The sequence below is a fragment of the Oncorhynchus kisutch genome, linkage group LG8 (genome assembly GCF_002021735.2).
Source record: "Oncorhynchus kisutch isolate 150728-3 linkage group LG8, Okis_V2, whole genome shotgun sequence".
NCBI lineage: Eukaryota > Metazoa > Chordata > Actinopteri > Salmoniformes > Salmonidae > Oncorhynchus > Oncorhynchus kisutch.
In genome coordinates, this window is record NC_034181.2 from 26,272,974 (window position 1) to 26,294,944 (window position 21,971).

Sequence of the window (21,971 nt, forward strand, 5' to 3'; positions counted from 1 at the left end):
GAAGATAGACATTTCTAGAAAATACTAAATAATTTTACAATTCGAGCTCATTCACCCCCCCCCCCCCCTCTCCCGTAACTATTCCCCAGGTCCTTACTGTAAATGAGAACGTGTTCTCAGTCAACTTATCTGGTAAAAAAAAAGGAAAACATACCTTTTTTTGAGAGGAACAATAACAGCTTTTCAGCTGTGAATACTTCCTAAAGTGAGTGTGAAGTGTGTACCTGTAGAAGAGCCCTATCGCTCTGTAGTCTCTCCTCCATACTCCCCTGAGGCAGATCTCTGGCTGCCTGCAGCTCCTCGTTCCAGTCTGGAGCCTTCACATCACAAACATCAAATCAATCAATCGGTCAGACAGTCAGTCGTTTTTTCCGTGTGTGTGTGACAAAGACCTGTGCTCCAGAGTGTTGATCTAGTCCCAGTCTGCTGAGAGGGTTTCTGTGGGAGTGGGAGGCTGATGTGGGACCCAGCCAGCTCAGTGTGCGGTAGGGAGTCGGCATAACTTCTACTGGTGGCAGCTGGGGACTACAGGGTGTCACGTTCTGACCTTTATTTCCTTTGTTTTGTATTTATTTAGTATGGTCAGGGCGTGAGTTGGGTGGGCAGTCTATGTTTGTTTTTCTATGATTTGGGGATTTCTATGTTTCGGCCTAGTATGGTTCTCAATCAGAGGCAGGTGTCATTATGGTTCGTCATTATGGTTCGCTCCAAGGTGGCATAGCAGTTCAGACGTCTTTTGTCCTCGTCTTGTCGTGTCCTGTATATATATATATTTACAACTTTTTCACATACATTTTATTTTTATTTTCCATCAACTCATCTTCAAAACACTCTCCTGCAACCCGCCTCACCAATGTATATTTATAAAAAAGTATTATTTACCTCAGATCTGTAATCCTCCAAGAAGCTAGCCAGAAACTCCAGGAGGCTGGCCTGAAACTAGCCAGAAGCTAATCCAGAAGCTAGTTCAGAAGCTAGTTGGCTCCTTTACTGGCAAGTCGTTGGTGTTCAGCTAACCACGGTTTGTGGTCATCGGCTATCCTTTGGCTCGAAAGTCTATCGCCAGTTCTGTACGGCGCAGCGCGGCTCGGAGCGGAGCATACCGGACCAATTTTTCTCTCCATGTCCCTGGATTTCGACTGCTCTCTGGACATTCATGCCCGGATCTCACAGCTAGCTAGCTGCTATCCGTGTGACTATCGGCCTTCGTCGATTCCGGAGCAAACATCAATTGTTCCGGAGCTAGCAAGCTCCGTCAATCACTCCTGAGTTCCATCAATCGCACCTGGGCTGCAGTCGCCTATCCGGACCCGTTTTGCTGCCTTCGCGGAGCCCCACCGGGCCTTCACAACTGGACTGCCGACGTTATCTACCCGAAGGAGTTATTCGGCTGGCTCCTCCGTCGCGACGTTACCTGAACGCCCATCTGCGGCCTGCTAACCGTTAGCTGTCTTACCGGCTGCTATCTGAATAGACAATCGGACAATTTTTTATTTGTTAAAATTTTTATTTTTATTTTTTATTTTTATTATTATTATTATTATGTTTTCTTCTTGGGCCTCTATAACTATATCTATTGTTTTTATTTTTGTTGTTGTTGTGTGATTTGGATTGATCCCCTCTACCACACGGAACCCCACTAATCTACTGACGGAGCGCAGGAGGTGGCTAACAACAGACCTCCATCCTATGCTAGCTTGCTACCGATGCCCTGGCTAGCTGTCTAAATCACCAACCAACCTCTCCACTCACCGGACCCTTTTGATCACTCGACTAAGCATGCCTCTCCTTAATGTCAATATGTCTTGTCCATTTCTGTTCTGGTTAGTGTTTATTGGCTTATTTCACTGTAGAGCCTCTAGTCCTGCTCACTATACCTTATCCAACCTATTAGTTCCACCACCCACACATGCAATGACATCTCCTGGTTTCAACGATGTTTCTAGAGACAATATCTCTCTCTTCATCACTCAATACCTAGGTTTACCTCCACTGTATTCACATCCTACCATACATTTGTCTGTACATTATACCTTGATGCTATTTTATCGCCCCCAGAAACCTCCTTTTACTCTATGTTCCAGACGTTTTAGACGACCAATTCTCATAGCTTTTAGCCGTACCCTTATTCTACTCCTCCTATGTTCCTCTGGCGATGTAGAGGTGAATCCAGGCCCTGCAGTGCCTAGCTCCACTCCTATTCCCCAGGCGCTCTCTTTTGACGACTTCTGTAACCGTAATAGCCTTGGTTTCATGCATGTTAACATTAGAAGCCTCCTCCCTAAGTTTGTTCTATTCACTGCTTTAGCACACTCTGCCAACCCGGATGTTCTAGCTGTGTCTGAATCCTGGCTTAGGAAGACCACCAAAAACTCAGACATTTTAATTCCAAACTACAACATTTTCAGACAAGATAGAACTGCCAAAGGGGGCGGTGTTGCAATCTACTGCAAAGATAGCCTGCAGAGTTCTGTCCTACTATCCAGGTCTGTACCCAAACAATTTGAACTTCTACTTTTAAAAATCCACCTCTCTAAAAACAAGTCTCTCACCGTTGCCGCCTGCTATAGACCACCCTCTGCCCCCAGCTGTGCTCTGGACACCATATGTGAACTGATTGCCCCCCATCTATCTTCAGAGTTCGTGCTGCTAGGCGACCTAAACTGGAACATGCTTAACACCCCAGCCATCCTACAATCTAAACTTGATGCCCTCAATCTCACACAAATAATCAATGAACCTACCAGGTACCTCCCCAAAACCTTAAACACGGGCACCCTCATAGATATCATCCTAACCAACTTCCCCTCTAAATACACCTCTGCTGTCTTCAACCAAGATCTCAGCGATCACTGCCTCATTGCCTGCATCCGTAATGGGTCAGCGGTCAAACGACCTCCACTCATCACTGTAAAACGCTCCCTGAAACACTTCTGCGAGCAGGCCTTTCTAATCGACCTGGCCGGGGTATCCTGGAAGGATATTGATCTCATCCCGTCAGTAGAGGATGCCTGGATATTTTTTTTAAATGCCTTCCTAACCATCTTAAATAAACATGCCCCATTTAAGAAATTTAGAACCAGGAACAGATATAGCCCTTGGTTCTCCCCAGACCTGACTGCCCTTAACCAACACAAAAACATCCTATGGCGTTCTGCATTAGCATCGAACAGCCACCGTGATATGCAGCTGTTCAGGGAAGCTAGAAATCATTATACACAGGCAGTTAGAAAAGCCAAGGCTAGCTTTTTCAAGCAGAAATTTGCTTCCTGCAACACTAACTCAAAAAAGTTCTGGGACACTGTAAAGTCCATGGAGAATAAGAACACCTCCTCCCAGCTGCCCACTGCACTGAAGATAGGAAACACTGTCACCACTGATAAATCCACCATAATTGAGAATTTCAATAAGCATTTTTCTACGGCTGGCCATGCTTTCCACCTGGCTACTCCTACCCCGGACAACAGCACTGCACCCCCAACAGCAACTCGCCCAAGCCTTCCCCATTTCTCCTTCTCCCAAATCCATTCAGCTGATGTTCTGAAAGAGCTGCAAAATCTGGACCCCTACAAATCAGCCGGGCTAGACAATCTGGACCCTTTCTTTCTAAAATTATCTGCCGAAATTGTTGCCACCCCTATTACTAGCCTGTTCAACCTCTCTTTCGTGTCGTCTGAGATTCCCAAAGATTGGAAAGCAGCTGCGGTCATCCCCCTCTTCAAAGGGGGGGGACACTCTTGACCCAAACTGCTACAGACCTATATCTATCCTACCGTGCCTTTCTAAGGTCTTCGAAAGCCAAGTCAACAAACAGATTACCGACCATTTCGAATCTCACCATACCTTCTCTGCTATGCAATCCGGTTTCAGAGCTGGTCATGGGTGCACCTCAGCCACGCTCAAGGTCCTAAACGATATCTTAACCGCCATCGATAAGAAACATTACTGTGCAGCCGTATTCATTGATCTGGCCAAGGCTTTCGACTCTGTCAATCACCATATCCTCATCGGCAGACTCGACAGCCTTGGTTTCTCAAATGATTGCCTCGCCTGGTTCACCAACTACTTCTCTGATAGAGTTCAGTGTGTCAAATCGGAGGGTCTGCTGTCCGGACCTCTGGCAGTCTCTATGGGGGTGCCACAGGGTTCAATTCTTGGACCGACTCTCTTCTCTGTATACATCAATGAGGTCGCTCTTGCTGCTGGTGAGTCCCTGATCCACCTCTACGCAGACGACACCATTCTGTATACTTCCGGCCCTTCTTTGGACACTGTGTTAACAACCCTCCAGGCAAGCTTCAATGCCATACAACTCTCCTTCCGTGGCCTCCAATTGCTCTTAAATACAAGTAAAACTAAATGCATGCTCTTCAACCGATCGCTACCTGCACCTACCCGCCTGTCCAACATCACTACTCTGGACGGCTCTGACTTAGAATACGTGGACAACTACAAATACTTAGGTGTCTGGTTAGACTGTAAACTCTCCTTCCAGACCCATATCAAACATCTCCAATCCAAAATTAAATCTAGAATTGGCTTCCTATTTCGCAACAAAGCATCCTTCACTCATGCTGCCAAACATACCCTTGTAAAACTGACCATCCTACCAATCCTCGACTTTGGCGATGTCATTTACAAAATAGCCTCCAATACCCTACTCAACAAATTGGATGCAGTCTATCACAGTGCAATCCGTTTTATCACCAAAGCCCCATATACTACCCACCATTGCGACCTGTACGCTCTCGTTGGCTGGCCCTCGCTTCATACTCGTCGCCAAACCCACTGGCTCCATGTCATCTACAAGACCCTGCTAGGTAAAGTCCCCCCTTATCTCAGCTCGCTGGTCACCATAGCATCTCCCACCTGTAGCACACGCTCCAGCAGGTATATCTCTCTAGTCACCCCCAAAACCAATTCTTTCTTTGGCCGCCTCTCCTTCCAGTTCTCTGCTGCCAATGACTGGAACGAACTACAAAAATCTCTGAAACTGGAAACACTTATCTCCCTCACTAGCTTTAAGCACCAACTGTCAGAGCAGCTCACAGATTACTGCACCTGTACATAGCCCACCTATAATTTAGCCCAAACAACTACCTCTTTCCCAACTGTATTTAATTTTAATTAATTTATTTATTTTGCTCCTTTGCACCCCATTATTTTTTATTTCTACTTTGCACATTCTTCCATTGCAAAACTACCATTCCAGTATTTTACTTGCTATATTGTATTTACTTTGCCATCATGGCCTTTTTTGCCTTTACCTCCCTTCTCACCTCATTTGCTCACATTGTATATAGACTTGTTTATACTGCATTATTGACTGTATGTTTGTTTTTACTCCATGTGTAACTCTGTGTCGTTTTATCTGTCGAACTGCTTTGCTTTATCTTGGCCAGGTCGCAATTGTAAATGAGAACTTGTTCTCAACTTGCCTACCTGGTTAAATAAAGGTAAAATAAAAAAATAAAAAATAAAAATAGACCGGTGCGGTACATACCAGCTCCTCGTATTGGCCGGGCTAGAGTGGGCATCGAGCCAGGTAAGGTTGGGCAGGCTCAGTGCTCAAGAGCTCCAGTGCGCCTGCACGGTCCGGTCTATCCAGTGCCACCTCCACACACCAGTCCTCCGGTGGCAGCTCCCCGCACCAGGCTTCCTGTACGTGTTCTCGGCCTGTTTAGCACAGCCAGAGCCTTCCTCCTCTCCTGCGCTGCCGGAGTCTCCTGCCTGTTCAGCGCTGCCGGAGCCTTTCTCCTCTCCTGCGCTGCCGGAGTCTCCCGCCTGTTCAGCGCAGCCAGAGCCTCTCTCCTCTACAGCGCTGCTGGAGTCTCCCGCCTGTTTAGCGCAGCCAGAGCCTTCCTCCTCTCCTGCGCTGCCGGAGTCTCCTGCCGGTTCAGCGTGCCATAGCCTTCCTCCTCTACAGCGCTGCTGGAGTCTCCTGCCTGTTCAGCGCAGCCAGAGCCGCCAGCCTGCATGGAGCAGCCAGAGCTGTCAGCCTGCATGGAGCAGCCAGAGCTGTCAGCCTGCATAGAGCAGCCAGAGATGTCAGTCTGCATGGAGCAGCCAGAGCTGCCAGTCTGCATGGAGCAGCCAGAGATGTCAGTCTGCAAGGAGCTGCCAGTCTGCAAGGAGCTGCCAGTCTGCAAGGAGCTGCCAGTCTGCAAGGTGCTGCCAGTCTGCAAGGAGCTGCCAGTCTGCAAGGAGCCGCCAGAGCTGCCAGTCTGCAAGAAGCCGCCAGAGCTGTCAGTCTACATGGAGCAGCCAGAGCCGCCAGTCAGCATGGAGCAGCCAGAACCATCAGTCTGCCAGGATCCGCCAGTCAGCCAGACTCTTCCAGATCCGCCAGTCAGCCACTCTTCCAGATCCGCCAGTCAGCCAGACTCTTCCAGATCCGCCAGTAAGCCAGACTCTTCCAGATCCGCCAGTCAGCCAGACTCTTCCAGATCCGCCAGTCAGCCAGACTCTTCCAGAACCGCCAGTCAGCCAGACTCTTCCAGATCTGCCAGTCAGCCAGACTCTTCCAGATCTGCCAGTAAGCCAGACTCTTCCAGATCCGCGAGTCAACCAGACTCTTCCAGATCCGCCAGTCAACCAGACTCTTCCAGATCCGCCAGTCAACCAGACTCTTCCAGATTCGCCAGTCAACCAGACTCTTCCAGATCTGCCAGTCAGCCAGGATCTGCCAGAACCGCCAGCCAGCCAGCATCTGCCGGATCCAACTACCTGCCTGAGCTTCCTCTCAGTGCTGGGCTTCCTCTCAGTGCTGGGCTTCCTCTCAGTGCTGAGCTTCCCCTCAGTGCTGAGCTTCCCCTCAGTGCTGAGCTTCCCCTCAGTCCCGAGCTGCCTCAGACCCGAGCTGCCCCTCAGTCCAGTGGGTTTCTGGGTGAGGACTACTAGGCCATGGTTGGCGGCGAGGGTGGACTATCCTAGGACGCGAGGAGGAAGGACTAAGACAATGATAGAGTGGGGTCCACGTCCCGCGCCGGAGCCGCCACCATGGACAGACGCCCACCCGGACCCTCCCTGTTGTTTTGATGTGTGTCCGGGAGTCCACACCTTAGGGGGGGGGGGGGTTCTGTCACGCCCTGGTCTCTTTATATTGTGTTTGTCTTCATGTATTTGGTCAGGCCAGGGTGTGACATGGGTTTATTGTGGTGTGTTTCGTCTTGGGGGTGTCTAGCATAGTCTATGGCTGCCTGAGGCGGTTCTCAATCAGAGTCAAGTGATTATCGTTGTCTCTGATTGGGAGCCATATTTAGGCAGCCATATTCTTTGAGTATTTCGTGGGTGATTGTTCCTGTCTCTGTGTTAGTTGTCACCAGATAGGCTATATAGGTTTTCACGTTCCGTTTCTTGCTTTGTATTTTCGTGTTTTTTCGTTTATTAAAGATGTATCGAATTAACCACGCTGTATTTTGGTCCGACTCTCTTTCAACGGAAGAAAACCGTAACACATATTCTCAACAATATCAGACTAGTATTAGACATACTTGACTACTCAGACCTAATAACCGAGGATAGCTTCATATTATTTTTAGATTTTTTTAAAGCATTTGACACAGTAGAGCATCAGTTCCTCTTCCACTCCCTTGAGAAACTTGGCTTTGTGGATTTTTTCTGTAAGGCTATTAAGACTCTCGATACAAACAGCTCTATCAAATTGAAACATGGCACCTCACCTAGATTTGAGTTAAAAAGAGGAATTAGGCAAGGTTGTCCTATCTCTCCGTACCTGTTTTTATCAATCACCCAACTTATTACAAATTCTTTAAATAATAGTCCTGTACAAGGTATTTCCATAGCTGGTAAAGAAATTACTAAAAGCCAGCTGGCTGACGATACTACACATTTTCTGAAAGACGCTAACCAAATTCCCATATCGATCAATGTGATACAATCCTTTTCCAAAGTGTCTGGTCTATATCTTAACATTAATAAATGTGAACTCATAGCTGTTAAAGATTGTTTGACACCTTCATATTATGGTATTCCAGTAAAAGAAGAACTTACATATTTAGGCATTACCATTACAAAGGATCAGAAGTCTAGAGGCTTAATAAATTTTAACCCTCTTATTAAAAAACCCCAGAAGAAGCTAAATCAATGGCTACAGAGGGACTTATCTTTAAAAGGAAGAGTCCTAATAACCAAGGCTGAAGGTATCTCTAGACTAACATATGGCGCTCTATCTTTATATCTTGATGGTAAAATAAAGATAATTTATTTTCAATTTTCTGTGGAGAAATCGTACCCATTACATTAGGAAAACTGTTGCAATGAACACTTATGTGTTCTGGGCTGAATTTTCTGGACTTTACTACCTTTAACAATACTTTTAAGATCAATTGGATAAAACAATTCCTAAGAAGACCCACTTCCATGTGGAATTGTATTCCTCATCATGTCTTCTCTACTTTTGGTGGCCTTAACTTCATGTTGGTTTGCAATTATAATATTGACAAAGTTCCAGTGAAACTTTCTGCTTTTCATTGGCAGGTTTTATTGTCATGGTCCTTAATTTATAAGCATCATTTTTCTCCACACAGATATTATACATGGAATACTCGGGATATATTGTATAAAAATACTTCTTTGTTTTTAGAATATTGGTTGCGAAATAATATCCTATCGGTGAGCCAACTGGTAAATGCAGAGGGTCTTTTACTTAGTTATATGGTATTATCACTTTACAAGGTCCCTGTAACGCCTAAAGATTTTGCAATTGTTTTAGATGCTCAGGTGTTGCTTTATTATTCAGGAACGTGTCAAGACCTGACCCTCAGAGCCTACCTTCCATTGACCCTGTTGACTCATCAGTAGGAAAGATTTGTTTCTCTTTTGGTCCTTTCAACAACAGAGCGATACGAACCGTGTTTCAGCAGGATGTTGTATCTATCTATACCTTATGTCATGCCTTATTGGAATAGATTTATTGATAATATCTGTTGGAAAAAAGTTTGGATGTTGCCACACACATACCTACTTGTTAACAAAATTAAGGACGTTTCCTTTAAAATTATTCATTAATATTATCCTGCCAACCATTATATGAAGAAGTGTAAGGAAAATATCATATCAAATTGTTCCTTTTGTAATGACCACCCAGAAACAGCGTTGCATCTTTTTTGGCATTGTATTCATGTAAGAAAACTGTGGCAAGACATCAGTAGATTTATAATTGAACACATTTATGACGATTTTACACTATTATGGAGAGATGTACTGCTTGGATTCTTTACCTACGATAGAAATAAGCTGAAAATGTTTATGTAATTAATTTAATTATTCTTTTGGACAAATTTCATATTCACAAATGTAAATTTACAAACAAAACACCACATTTTCTTAACGTACAAAAATAAATGTAACTCTATTTTAAGACAATTAAATACTATACTATCAAAAAAGCTGTTACAATAATAAGTGTATGTATGTCCCTTAAGGTCCTTGTGTAATGTGATATTGTGCCCCCTAGTCCAATTGTCCATTGTATATTATTTATATATACTTGCGTTACCACATGTTCTTCCTGTATTGAGTTGTTGTCAATAAAAAAACATTTCTTTAAAACATCGCCAGTAGTGACAGGACAGGCTCTCTACAACTACACAACCGAGAGATGACCGCACACATTAGGTAGTTTGATAGCTATCTAGCTAGCTAGCTAGCTTTTGATTGTTTCAACTGTTTCAACCGTGCTTGGTGGAGTGATAGGTTGTTACGTCTGTAATGTAATAACAGTAGAAGAGCTATGTGAGTCCCCCGACCGGCTGCCCGACCACCTAGTCCAGCAGCAGCAGGTCAGTTAATGTTGTTTTCTTACTGCCTTCTCTCCGTCCTGGCTAGCTAGCTACTACTGGCGCTACATTGACTGAGGAGAATCCGTTATAGCTGGCTAACTAGGAGTGTAGTGTTCTTGTTTTTGATTATTAGCTAACTATTACCTACATCTACTCAAGCGATATTAGCTAATCATGCAGCCAGGCTAAGCAAGCTATCCCAGATTGGTGGCTGACTGGCATATGCCAGATGGTCTTTATTCATGAACGTTAGCTAGTTAGCTATCTCGCCATCACCGTCATGAGCCTCTAGTACAAGCCAATAATTTGACCTGTACTCCTGACAGCTCTTCTTTTTCCATCCTACAAGAGAAACCTATAACGTTAACGCGCTGCCATAATAATAAAGAACCAGCACTATTCCGTCACCATTTGGACTATTGCGGATCTAATCCGAAACAGATACCATGCATGGGTTCCGTTACTTTCTTGTGTATCTCTAGCTAGTGCTAAATAAATAAAGGTCAAATAAAACAAAGTGCCCACAGATGAGCTAACATGATGGTTTTGTTGTTATTATTTCTCTTTCAGGTCCTCAGTTAGCTACAGTAGTACCTCAGTGTGCCTCAGTGCCCAACTCTCTCTCCCTGTAGGGCTGTGGGGTAAGGGTGATGTCAGAGGGCCTGGGGCCAGAGGGGGGGCACTCACAGCCTACCCCCACCATCACTGTTCAGGACCTGTCAGACAGACCTGCACATACACCTCTGGACAGGATCACACCTGCGCACACACTTCTGGATGGGAACACGCCTGTGGAGCAGGTGAGTTTGTGTACTGTGTAACTGTACTGTGCAACTGTGTACAGTTCTGTGACGGCATGATCAGTAAAGTGTGTGTCAGGGTTGGGCTCAATTCAGGTTTGAATTGAGAATGCTTCATGAATTCCAATTTAATTATTGAATTTTAATTACATTTTAATTGATGTAGTAAACAGAATATAGAATTGCAATTTGAATTAAAATGAAATAGAATTTAATTTGAATTTAAGGAAATAAAATTGAATTCAGTTAAATTCAATGAAATTCAAATGCCTCTTCTATTCTATGTTAGGTGTAGTCTATACACATATACATCTTGTAAATAAAACATAAAACATGTCGTTATATACTGCATATTAAACATTTGTTGAAGCAGTTGATTTTCAGGACAAACTTTTGAAATGAATGATCAAGGAAAACCAAACCTGTATGTGAATCATCTGTTATTATATTTAATTAATCACTTACATTTAGTTCAATATGGGGGAAAGTACTACATTTCCCAGAATGCGTTAGTTTAACCCTCAAGTTGACCCTGAGGGGGGGGCAATGTCCATTGTTAACAGGCTTCCCTGTCACTCTTCAATAAGTAGAAATCAGTAGAAATCCCCTGATAGTCTATAACCACAAATACAGTCTTGAGACTTTTCCAGGAGCTTTCCAGACCTGGCTGATGTAAAACAGATTCTGAAAGGCAAAAAAAATCCCCAAATGTCACAAGTGAACAGTAATGTTATCACACTATAGGCAATGGGAATACAGCGTGTACTGGTGGTATTTACTCCTCCCATAACACTTCTATAGCAGAGGCCCTATAAGGCAGCTTGTCTTGTCAGTGAACACTTGACTAATGTCAGTCACTGCTAGGCCCCTCCCCAGCCTCTTACAACTATGCCCCCTCCGCTAGTCCCCCTGCTCTAGTGTGTGTGTGTGCTCTGGTCCCCTTGCTCAAAGTCAACTGTTAAATTCTCCTGCCCCACAGAGCTAATGTTACAATAAGAATGATATGTCCTGTAGTCACCTTAGGGCCTGTGCCAACTGCCAACACACAACAGAGGTTAGGAAGGGAGAGGTAGTCATACAGTTGACACTTTTATAGTGTTGGTCTATTCAGAAGCATTGTCATGATTGGCAAAAGCCAATTTGTGTGAGCGGGTACAGGTCATTTATTAGTTTGGTTAAAAACTCAGTTGCGAGGCGAAGGAGACTTCCTGTTTGGGCAGCTAACAGGAAGAACCTTCCATAAACATTCCTGGTTCATTCCTGAAGCCACATTACGGAATCTGTTTTAGAAGAACAATGTCATGGTGAAGTTGTGTAACATCTGCATTGGTGTCACAATAATAAAAATATTGCCCAGGCAACGGAAGATTTAACAGCACAAATCAGAGATTTTATTTCGCAACCCAGAGTTTAAAGGTTTGGCTGTGGAAAATACTGTCGCAGAATCTCCTTTTGCGTACAGAATTCTAGCACAGCACGTGATGTGAGGATGTCAATCTCCCTTTCAGAGGTACAGAGAGATCCAGCCTTTGTGCTGTTCTTTCACACACTGGGGCCGAGCACTGGGGCCCATGTTAGCTGTGAGTAGAGGAGAAAATTGGAAAATAGAGGGGAAGAGTGGAGAGGAAAGAAGAGCGGAACAGAGGAAAGGCAAAGGAGAGAGGAGATGCTTACTGCAGTAGAGAGAATAAAGCAGGGTTTGTTTAGCCCGAGAGAGGTCCGTTACGCTGTGCTCTGTCCTGGTCTCGTCTCTGCTCGTCTCCTGAGGATCAGTGATCAGTGGGAGCTACAGGAAAAAGGAACAACCGAAGCCCTGCTTGGCTGCTGTTTAATTATTGAAGCTCCTGGATGTAACTGTAGAATGGTGTGATTGTGGAGAGACTGTGCTGTGTGGAGGGGAAGGTAGGTCGAACTACGTCAGGGGTTGTGACGATACTACCTCCCTAGAATAGAAACTATGGATCTCTACAGAGACCTCCTGGTTATAAGGGTCTTAAAGTAGACTTTCCCAGTGAAGGTGAATGATCACTAAATAATCAGGTGGGTGCTACTGTAGCTGCTGTGTTTCACAGAGCTTAGTGTTATTTATATTTATACACACACACAGACGGTTATTTATACTATTTGTTTATCCAGTGTTAATTCTTACTGTATGTGCATGTGTAAATACAGAATTCTAGTCGCGTTCATGCTGCATTCAAGACAACTCGGAAAGGTATGCACATTTTCACTTGGAGGTTCCGAGTTTCTGAGTTGTCTTGAAAGCACCATTACACCCCAGGTATCAGTATGATGATGTCATGTTGATGATTTCACCCATGCAGGGGTCTGGAGTGGTGGAGGAGACCTCCCCTTCCTCCACTTCCTCCTTCGAGTTGGTTGACATGGAGCCAGCCCCGCCCCTGTACCAGCCCGTGCAACCCCATTGGTTCTACTGTCGCCGTGTCGACTCCAAGGATGTGTGGCTCCCTTTCAGCAGAGAGGACTCGGAGAGACTGGAACAGGCCTTGTCTACCGGTGAGTGGGAGAGAGGGAGAGCAGCAGAAAGAGGTAGACGTAGAGAGAGAGAGGTAGAGAGAGAGAGGTAGAGAGAGTGTGTGTTGAACAACTGTCAGATATCACCATAACAGTCCTCTCTGGTCTGCTGCCCACTGGGTCAGTCTCTGCGGCTGTCAGAAATTAGAGGAATAGGCTACACACACTCACATACTCACACGGTCTCTGTATCAGTTTCATCTGTGTTCATTGAGAATATTTGTGTGCGTATGTTGTGTATGTTGTATGTGTTGTGTATGTTGTGTGTGTTTAGCAGGAGAGGAGGAGGTGGTGGTGGCAGTAGAAGGGGAGAGGTATGACGTGCGTGTTCGGGAGCGGCAGAGGTATGCGGTGTACTGGGAGCAGGGCCCGTCAGAGGTGCGACGCTGTACCTGGTTCTATAAAGGAGATAAAGATACCAGATACATGCCCTACCCAGAGGAGTTCAGCACCAACCTGGAGGTACGACACTCTAACGTTACCCTGGCAGTGCTGTAACATCACTACAATGTTATTACAGCATCATGTCAACATCAGTACCCCCATTATTACACCATTGGTACAACATTTCTACAACATAATCAACATTACAACACTAATACACCATTACAACAACAATAGTACATAACTACAACATTATTACAGCACTACTAAGTTGTGTAATCCCCCCTTCTGTCTGTCTGTCCTTCCGTCCGTCCGTCTGTCTGTCTGTCTGTCTGTCTGTCTGTCAGGAGGCCTATATGATAGCAGTGACTCTAGATGAGTGGAAGAGGAAGCTGGATTTTCCTTCAGGAGAGACAGTCATCCTGCACAACCCTAAAGTAAAAATGCTGACCGCTCCTCATGTCTGTACTACTCCAATGGGACTGACTCATGCTATGCTAAGTTTGGATGCGTTATTTATGTTCTGTCATGTTTTTAGTATCTCCTCAACCTGTATTTACTCTCTCTCTTTTTCTCTCCACCTCTAACCCCCCTTCCATGGTCAGCTGATCATGCAGTACCAGCCAATCACGTTGCAGGACGAGTGGGTCTCCTCTCCCTCGGAGCAGACTCGCCCACGTACTGTCAAGAGGGGTGTCGACAACATCACAGCAGAGATACCTGACGGTGTGTGTGTGTATATATGTGTGTGAGAGATATATTTACTGTTTGACCTCTGGTCAGTCTCAAAACCATTTAGGATAATGGATTACTTTCAGTATATCTGTCCTACATTACTAAACACCTTTTTAGGTGTGTGTGTGTGCGAGTTTCTAATCTCCGTGTGTGTGAGAGACATGCGTCCTGCTCTACTGAAGGCCTGTCTGTGTGTGTTATCCAGGTGAACCAGAGACAATAGATCACCTGGTATTCATGGTTCACGGCATCGGCCCCGCCTGTGACATCCGCTTCAGATCTATCATACAGTGTGGTGAGTGTGTGTGTGTGTGCCTGTTTGACTGTGTGTGTGTGTCAATGCATCTATTTGACTGTGTTTGTGGCTGTGTGTGTATGTGTGTGTTAACGGTCTCTGTGTGTGTGTGTGTGTGTCAACTATCTCTGTGTGTTAATGGTCTCTGTGTGTGTGTGTGTGTGTGTGTGTGTGTGTGTGTGTGTGTGTGTGTGTGTGTGTGTGTGTGTGTGTGTGAACTGTCTTTCTGTGTGTGTATGTGTGTATTAACGGTCTCTCTCTCTTTGTATAGTGAATGACTTCAGGAGTGCGTCCCTATCCCTACTGGGGAGCCATTACAGGAGAGGCCAGGAGGAGGGCAGGGTGGGCAGAGTGGAGTTCCTACCTGTCAACTGGCACAGCGCACTACACGGAGACGCCACTGGAGTAGACGAGTAAGAACACACACACACACACAAGCATCCTCAGTCTAGTCAACCAGTATCTAGTACTGCATTTTTTACTAATCTTTTTATCTCTGTCTACCGACCTCCTCTCTCCACTCTCCTTATCTCATCTCATCTCATCTCACTCCCCCTCACCCCTCCTCTCTCTCCTCCTCTTAACCCCCCTTTTTACCCATCTCTCTCCCCTATCCTCCCCTTCTCACCCCCCTCTATCCCCTTCTCTCTGTCCCCTCGCAACCCCTTTTCTCTCTCCCCTCTCATCCCATTCTCTCTCTCCCCCTCACCCTCACCCCTCCCTCCCCTCTCATCCCCTTCTCTTTCCCCTCTCACCCCCTTCTCTCTTTCCCCCTCACCCTGCTCTCTCCCCAACCTCCCTTTCTCTCTCTCTCTCCTCTCCCCCCTTCTCTTTCTCTCTTCCCTCTCTTCCCATTCTCTCTTTCCCCTATCTCTCAGGGACATTCAGAGGATCACTCTCCCCAGTATCAGTCGTCTGAGACATTTCACCAATGACACTCTGCTCGACCTGTTCTTCTACAACAGTCCTACCTACTGCCAGACCATAGTGGACACTGTGGCCTCCGAGGTTAACAAGCTCCACTCACTGTTCAAACACAGACACCCAGAATTCACTGGAGCAGTGTCTGTGGTTGGACACAGCCTGGGTGAGACACACGCACACAGCCATGCACACACACCAGGGTTCGATAGTGCGATCAAAACAGCATTTGCGACCATTTGACTTGGGAGTGCAACACACATTTTTTCTTTGCAAGGGTGCCAATGAAATTGTTTAACCTGGTCACATTATAATTTGCTTTATCATCATGATTTATTTAAACAGTAATGTGCAATTGACCAAAAATAAACCAACTTTCTGAAGAGGCAGCAACGGTACAGGTGTGTGTGTGTGTGTGTGTGTGTGTGTGTGTGTGTGTGTGTGTGTGTGTGTGTGTGTGTGTGTGTGTGTGTGTGTGTGTGTGTGTGTGTGTGTGTGTGTGTGTGTGTGTGTGTGTGTGTGTGTGTGTGTGTGTGTGTATGTCTCAGTCAGGACTTGATATGAAGGGGAGGTTTTGGAAACCCTCCGGGCCAGTAGATCATCCCTGTGAGGGGCTGCTTGGGCCAGTGTAAAAACGATTGTAATATTGCTATTTTTAACCTAGTCTATTGTATTTATCACATGCACACTGCACACACACAGCCTATAGATCAGGGATGGGCATTTGGCGGCCCACAGGCTGCATGCGACCCTTGGCCCCTCTTTTGTAGGCATACCAATATTATTTTTTTGGTATGCCTTATTATTTTTAAATCAAATCAGTAAATATATACACACACACACAAAATGCATTCGGAAAATATTCAGACGCCTTCCCTTTTTCCACATTTTCTTACGTTACAGCCTTATTCAAAAATGGAATAAACAAAAAGAATGTCCTCAATATAAACACAATATAAACACAATACCTCATAACGTTTTTTTTATACATTTTTGCTAATTTATAAAATATAAAAGCGAATACCTTATTTAAATAAGTATTCAGACCCTTTGCTATGAGACTCGAAATTGAGCTCAGTTGCATCCTGTTTCTGAACATTTCAACAACTTTTGAAAGTTTCTTCAAGTGCTGGTCACAAAAACAATCAAGCGCTATGATGAATCTGGCTCTCGTGAGGACCGCCACAGGAAAGGAAGACCCAGAGTTGGGTGCAAAGGATAAGTTCATTAAAATTACCAGCTTCAGAAATTGCAGCCCAAATAAATACGTCACAGAGTTCAAGTAACAGACAGCTCAACATCAACTGTTCAGAGGAGACTGCCTGAATCAGGCCTTCATGGTGAATTTCTGCAAAGAAACCACTACTAAAGGACACCAATAAGAAGAAGAGACTTGCTTGGGCCAAGAAACGCGAGCAATGGACATTAGACCGGTGGAAATCTGTCCTTTGGTCCAATTTTGAGATTTTTTGTTCCAACCGCAATGTCTTTGTGAGATGCAGAGTAGGTGAAAGGATGATCTCCACATGTGTGGTTCCCACCGTGAAGCATGGAGGAGGAGGTGTGATGGTGTGGGGGTGCTTTGCTGGTGACACTGTCAGTTATTTATTTAGAATTCAATGCACACTTAACCAGCATGGCTACCACAGTATTCTGCAGCAATACGCCATCCCATCTGGTTTGGGCTTAGTGGGACTATCATTTGTTTTTCAACAGGACAATGACCCGACCCACCTCCATGCTGTGTAAGGGCTATTTGATTAAGAAGGAGAGTGATGGAGTGCTGCATCAGATGACCTGGGCTCTACAATCACCCTACCTCAACCCAATTGAGATGGTTTGGGCTGAGTTGGACCGCAAAGTGAAGGAAAAGCAGCCAACAGGTTCTCAGCATATGTGAGAACTCCTTCAAAACTGTTGGAAAAGCATTCCAGGTGAAGCTGGTTGAGAGAATGCCAAAAGTGTGCAAAGCTGTCATCAAGGAAAAGGGTGGCCACTTTGAAGAATCTCAAATATAAAATATATTTGGATTTGTTTAACACTTTTCTGGTTACCACATGATTCCATATGTGTTATTTCATAGTTTATGTCTTCACTATTATTCTACAATGTAGAAAATAGTAAAAAATAAAGAAAAAACCTTTGAATGAGTGTGTCCACACTTTTGACTGGTACTGTATATATTGTAGTGGCTAAATTGTCCAATATAACATTATACTTTTAAAAAGGTTCTTTTTTTTAATTGAGGAACTCAGTCGTGGTCTCAGCTTACTATTGAAAGTTTGAATAATAAAATACGCAAGGTGCAATTTGGTTGTGTATCAGCAGTCACTAAATTAGCCCATGTCAGCAAAACGTTTTTGGATTGGTAAATTAGTCTAGCGGCCATCTGTTTAAACTTGTAGTAAGCATGGTCAAATTACCGACCGGGGTGGGGCTCATTGATCATCAGTTATCATATTAAAAACTGCAAACATTTGCACCTACATCCTATGGCCAAATGTGTAGAATTGCTGGAAATTATCTGTACAACTAATTATTATTCTCTCTGCCCCATGGCAAAATTAATACAATTACATTAAATGAGTTGTACAATTGCTAAATCTTCTGTCAGCCCCATGGCAAAATGTGCAGAATTGCAGGAAATTAACTGCAACCCTTCATGAGGAGTTCAGATTTTTTGGTGGCCCCAACCCCATTTTAAGTTGCTCACACCTGCTATAGATAGTCTGTCGGGCAGAGAGAGCACGCAGCCTGAAACAGCTGGTTGTTGTGTGGAGGAAAGATCGCCAGCGGAAAGGGTACGAAAGATTTTCCAAGTTATGATACAGTATCTACCAATAAATGCTAAGGCAAAAATGGCTATGCAAGCAAGGTATTTATAAGGTTCAGTCTTGGTTGAATATTTGCATGCACAATTCACTCATAATGAGATTGCCTACCTTGAAAATCAGACATTTCTCTAGTCTAGGCTCTTTGGTCCTTGAAAAGTCATTGAAGTTAGTCGCCGATTTAAAAGTTCTACTGCTCCAATATAATTATTCCATGATTTCATTTCTGGTCAGTTTTTATGAGAGAGGTAACGTTAGGTGCTTTCGTTTGTTTCCCGACGTTTCTATTGAAGGGTGTTGTGCTAGTGTGTTGCCGTAAAACCATGTGCGGTTATTATGAGCAAGATGACATTGAATGTTGCCTTCAACATAGTTGTCCATACAAAGTGTTCCATTACAAACAGAACCCGGTTCTTCGTCTCTTTTATGTTTTAAAACATCAATATCTCTTCAACATCTCAAATAGCAAGACTGACTAGATACCACATGGACAGACTCCATTCGTTGTGTTTGTGTCTATTTAGTCAGGCAATGCCCACATTATTCAGACGTTTTAGAATGTAAAATAATCTGTAAAAACTAAGTACAGTGCCTTCGGAAAGTATTCAGACCCCTTCACTTTTTCCAAATTTTGTTACATTAGAGCCTTATTCTAAAACGTATTACATTGAATTTTCCCCTCATCAATTTACACACAATACCCCATAATTACTTTTTGCAAATGTATAAAAAGCAAATGTATGAAAACAACTGAAATATCACATTTACATAAGTATTCAGACCCTTTACTCAGTACATTGTTGAAGCATCTTTGGGAGCGATTACAGCCTCAAGTCTTCTTGGGTATGACGCTACAAGCTTGGTACATCTGTATTTGGAGAGTTTCTCACATTCTACTCTCCAGATCCTCTCAAGCTCTGTCAGGTTGGATCAGGAGCATCACTGCACAGCTATTTTCACTTCTCTCCAGAGATGTTAGATCGGGTTCAAGTCTGGGCTCTGGCTGGGCCACTCAAGGACATTCAGAGACTTATCCCGAAGCCACTCCTGCATTGTCTTGGCTGTGTACTTAGGGTCATTGTCCTGTTGGAAGGTGAGCCTTCGCCCCAGTCTGTCCTGAGAGCTCTGGAGCAGGTTTTCATCAAGGATCTCTCTGTACTTTGCGCTGTTCATCTTTCTCTCAGTCTTTCCCTGACTAGTGTCCCAGTCCCTGCTGCTGAAAAATATCCCACAGCATGATGCTGCCACCACCATGCTTCAGCGTAGGGATGGGGCCAGGTTTCCTCCAGATGTGATGCTTGGCATTCAGGTTAATTCAAAATCTTTGTTTCATCAGACATAAGAACCTTGTTTCTCATGGTTAGAGTCCTTTAGGTGCCTCTTTGAAAACGTCAAGCAGGCTGTCGTGCATTTTACAGAGGAGTTGGTGGAGTGCTGCAGAGATGGTTGTCCTTTTGGAAGGTTCTCCCATATCCAAAGAGGAACTCTGGAGCTCTGTCTGGATGGGTTCTTGGTCACCACCCTGACCAAGGCCCATCTCCCCCCCTCGATTTGCTCAGTTTGGTCGAGCGGCCAGCTCTAGGAAGAGTCTTGGTTGTTCCAAACTTCTTCCATTTAAGAATGATGGGGCCAATGTATTTTTGGGGACCTTCAATACTGCAGAAATGTTTTGGTACCCTTCTCCAGATCTGTGCCTTGACAATTCTGTCTCGGAGCTCTACGAACAATTCCTTCAACCTCATTGCTTGGTTTTTGCTCTGACATGCACTGTCAACTGTAGGACCTTACATAGACAGGTGTGTGCCTTTCCAAATCATGTCCAATCAATTGAATTTACCACAGGTGGACTCCAATCAAGTTGTAGAAACATCTCAAGGAAGATCAATGGAAACAGGATGGACCTGAGCTAAATTTCGAAACTCATAGCAAAGAGTATGAATAGGGTATAAGGTATATAAATAAGGTATTTCTAAAAACCTGTTTTCAATTAGTCATTATGGGGTATTGTGTGTGTAGATTGATGAGGAGAAAAATGCATTCAATCAATTTGACAATAAACTGTAACGTAATAAAATGTGTGAAAACAGTTAAAACAGTTCAATATCAAATGTAGGTCCTTGAAAATTATAATTAAGTGCTTGAAAAAGTCCTTGAATTTGACCTGCCAATGTATTTATGAACCCTGTATAGGCTACTTGCTCACCACGCAAATGAAAGATAAAATCCCCTGCTATTAAAATGATGCACGCATCATACTGACCCTGGCCAGTATAGATTTTTTCATTTGGGCCAGTAACTGTCAGTTGGCACTGGCCTGGTGTGCCACTGGCAGATTTACCTGAATGTCGAGCCCCGCTGTGTGTGGTGCCTGTAGGGCCTATATACTGTAAATGTCTACCACTTTGTGTAGCCGTAATGGCGATGCTAATGATAGCCTAAACTTTTTAGGGTAGATAGAAAGGCAATTAAAGGGTAACTACAAAGTAGCCTATGCCTACTTGGCAGAATCATGATTATTTTTATCAATTAAGTGGCCATTTGTTTTGAAAACTCCCATCGCATGTGTGCTGCAGAAACACCGCTAGCCAACTGTCTGGCTGGTGCACATCTGAAATAAAGGTTGTCTACACAAAAAATATATACATTCCTCAGATTTTTCACAGACCTCAAATTGTCCCTTGATGTGGTTTTAAGCATTGTTGTGAACTTAGAACATCCAATTTTGTTGTTTTTCTATAAAACATTGTTCTTTTGAGAGCGAAACCCCCCCAGAATTTTGGGAAATCAGTCTTTCTCCCCGCTTTCTTTTTTTGTTGCAGTGATATCATTTGGCGTCTAGTATCGTCTTTTTTTCTTCAAATTCTGCCCTCCAAAGGATTTAGCAGAAAATAAAACATGGCACTAAGAAATCTGCAGAAAATACATTTTGCACTTTATTTGAAGTCTCTTTTCTTTGCTGTAAGAACACAAGGGCCTACTCATTTAAAATATTTTTGTATAAAAACCCACACACGTTGTTGGCAAGGGTTTCATTTGTATGATACAGTTTGTCAACTGTCCTCCTCAAAATATGATTTGACAACCATTCTAATTAGAATTCATTCAAATGATGCAAGTGTCTAGAAACACCACCTGTAAGAATCGTACATCTTATACAGGATTGGCCTATCTTGACCTGTGACCTTTTATTGAATGACCTCGGATGCCCCTACAGGCTCGCTGATCCTGTTTGATCTGCTGACCAATCAGAAGACAGGATCAGGAGAGGCAGACAGAGATGAGGTAACCAGGTCTTTGCCATGACAGAGACTCAGTATTATTACATACCTGACACACACCTCAAGCTAAACTCCAGGTACCAAAGATCTTTTATAATCTGACAAGGGAATTTATATGTTTAAAGTAATGACTGAAGGATTCCACCCTGAAATCATGTAATTGTATGAAATGTGTTAGTAGTCATAATTCCATAATATGTGTGACTGGACCATTGTGTTGCTGTGTAGTGGTGTGAGAGTTGAAAGAACAAAGGACAACAGGAAAGAGGCTCCTTCCAAGGTCCCTCTAATCTAGGGAGGGAGGGAACGGCATGGAACTGCCAGCTTGGTAGTGATAAACGAGGAATGTGGACTGTTGGGAAAGATACAGCCCACCTACTGTTTGTGTG

At 44.1% G+C, this 21,971-nt stretch overlaps 1 protein-coding gene across 9 annotated transcripts in view; it reads left to right on the top strand.

The window, feature by feature from the left end:
* The first annotated feature begins 9,559 nt into the window (after positions 1-9,559).
* Positions 9,560-21,971, top strand: part of LOC109895990 (phospholipase DDHD2) — a 35,462-nt gene continuing 23,050 nt past the window's right edge. For 4 of the 9 annotated variants that reach the window (XM_020490146.2, XM_031829952.1, XM_020490148.2 and 1 more), the window contains exons 1-10: positions 9,561-9,803; positions 10,374-10,603; positions 12,928-13,120; positions 13,413-13,600; positions 13,870-13,959; positions 14,128-14,248; positions 14,463-14,552; positions 14,824-14,965; positions 15,431-15,639; positions 21,519-21,586. In XM_020490146.2, the coding sequence (XP_020345735.1) occupies positions 10,454-10,603; positions 12,928-13,120; positions 13,413-13,600; positions 13,870-13,959; positions 14,128-14,248; positions 14,463-14,552; positions 14,824-14,965; positions 15,431-15,639; positions 21,519-21,586 (1,251 nt within the window). In that variant the 5' untranslated portion in view covers positions 9,561-9,803; positions 10,374-10,453. Of the gene's footprint in view, positions 9,804-10,373; positions 10,604-12,132; positions 12,506-12,927; positions 13,121-13,412; positions 13,601-13,869; positions 13,960-14,127; positions 14,249-14,462; positions 14,553-14,823; positions 14,966-15,430; positions 15,640-21,518; positions 21,587-21,971 lie in introns of those variants that run through there. The other 5 variants (XM_031829949.1, XM_031829951.1, XM_031829950.1 and 2 more) reach the window with 5 other exon arrangements.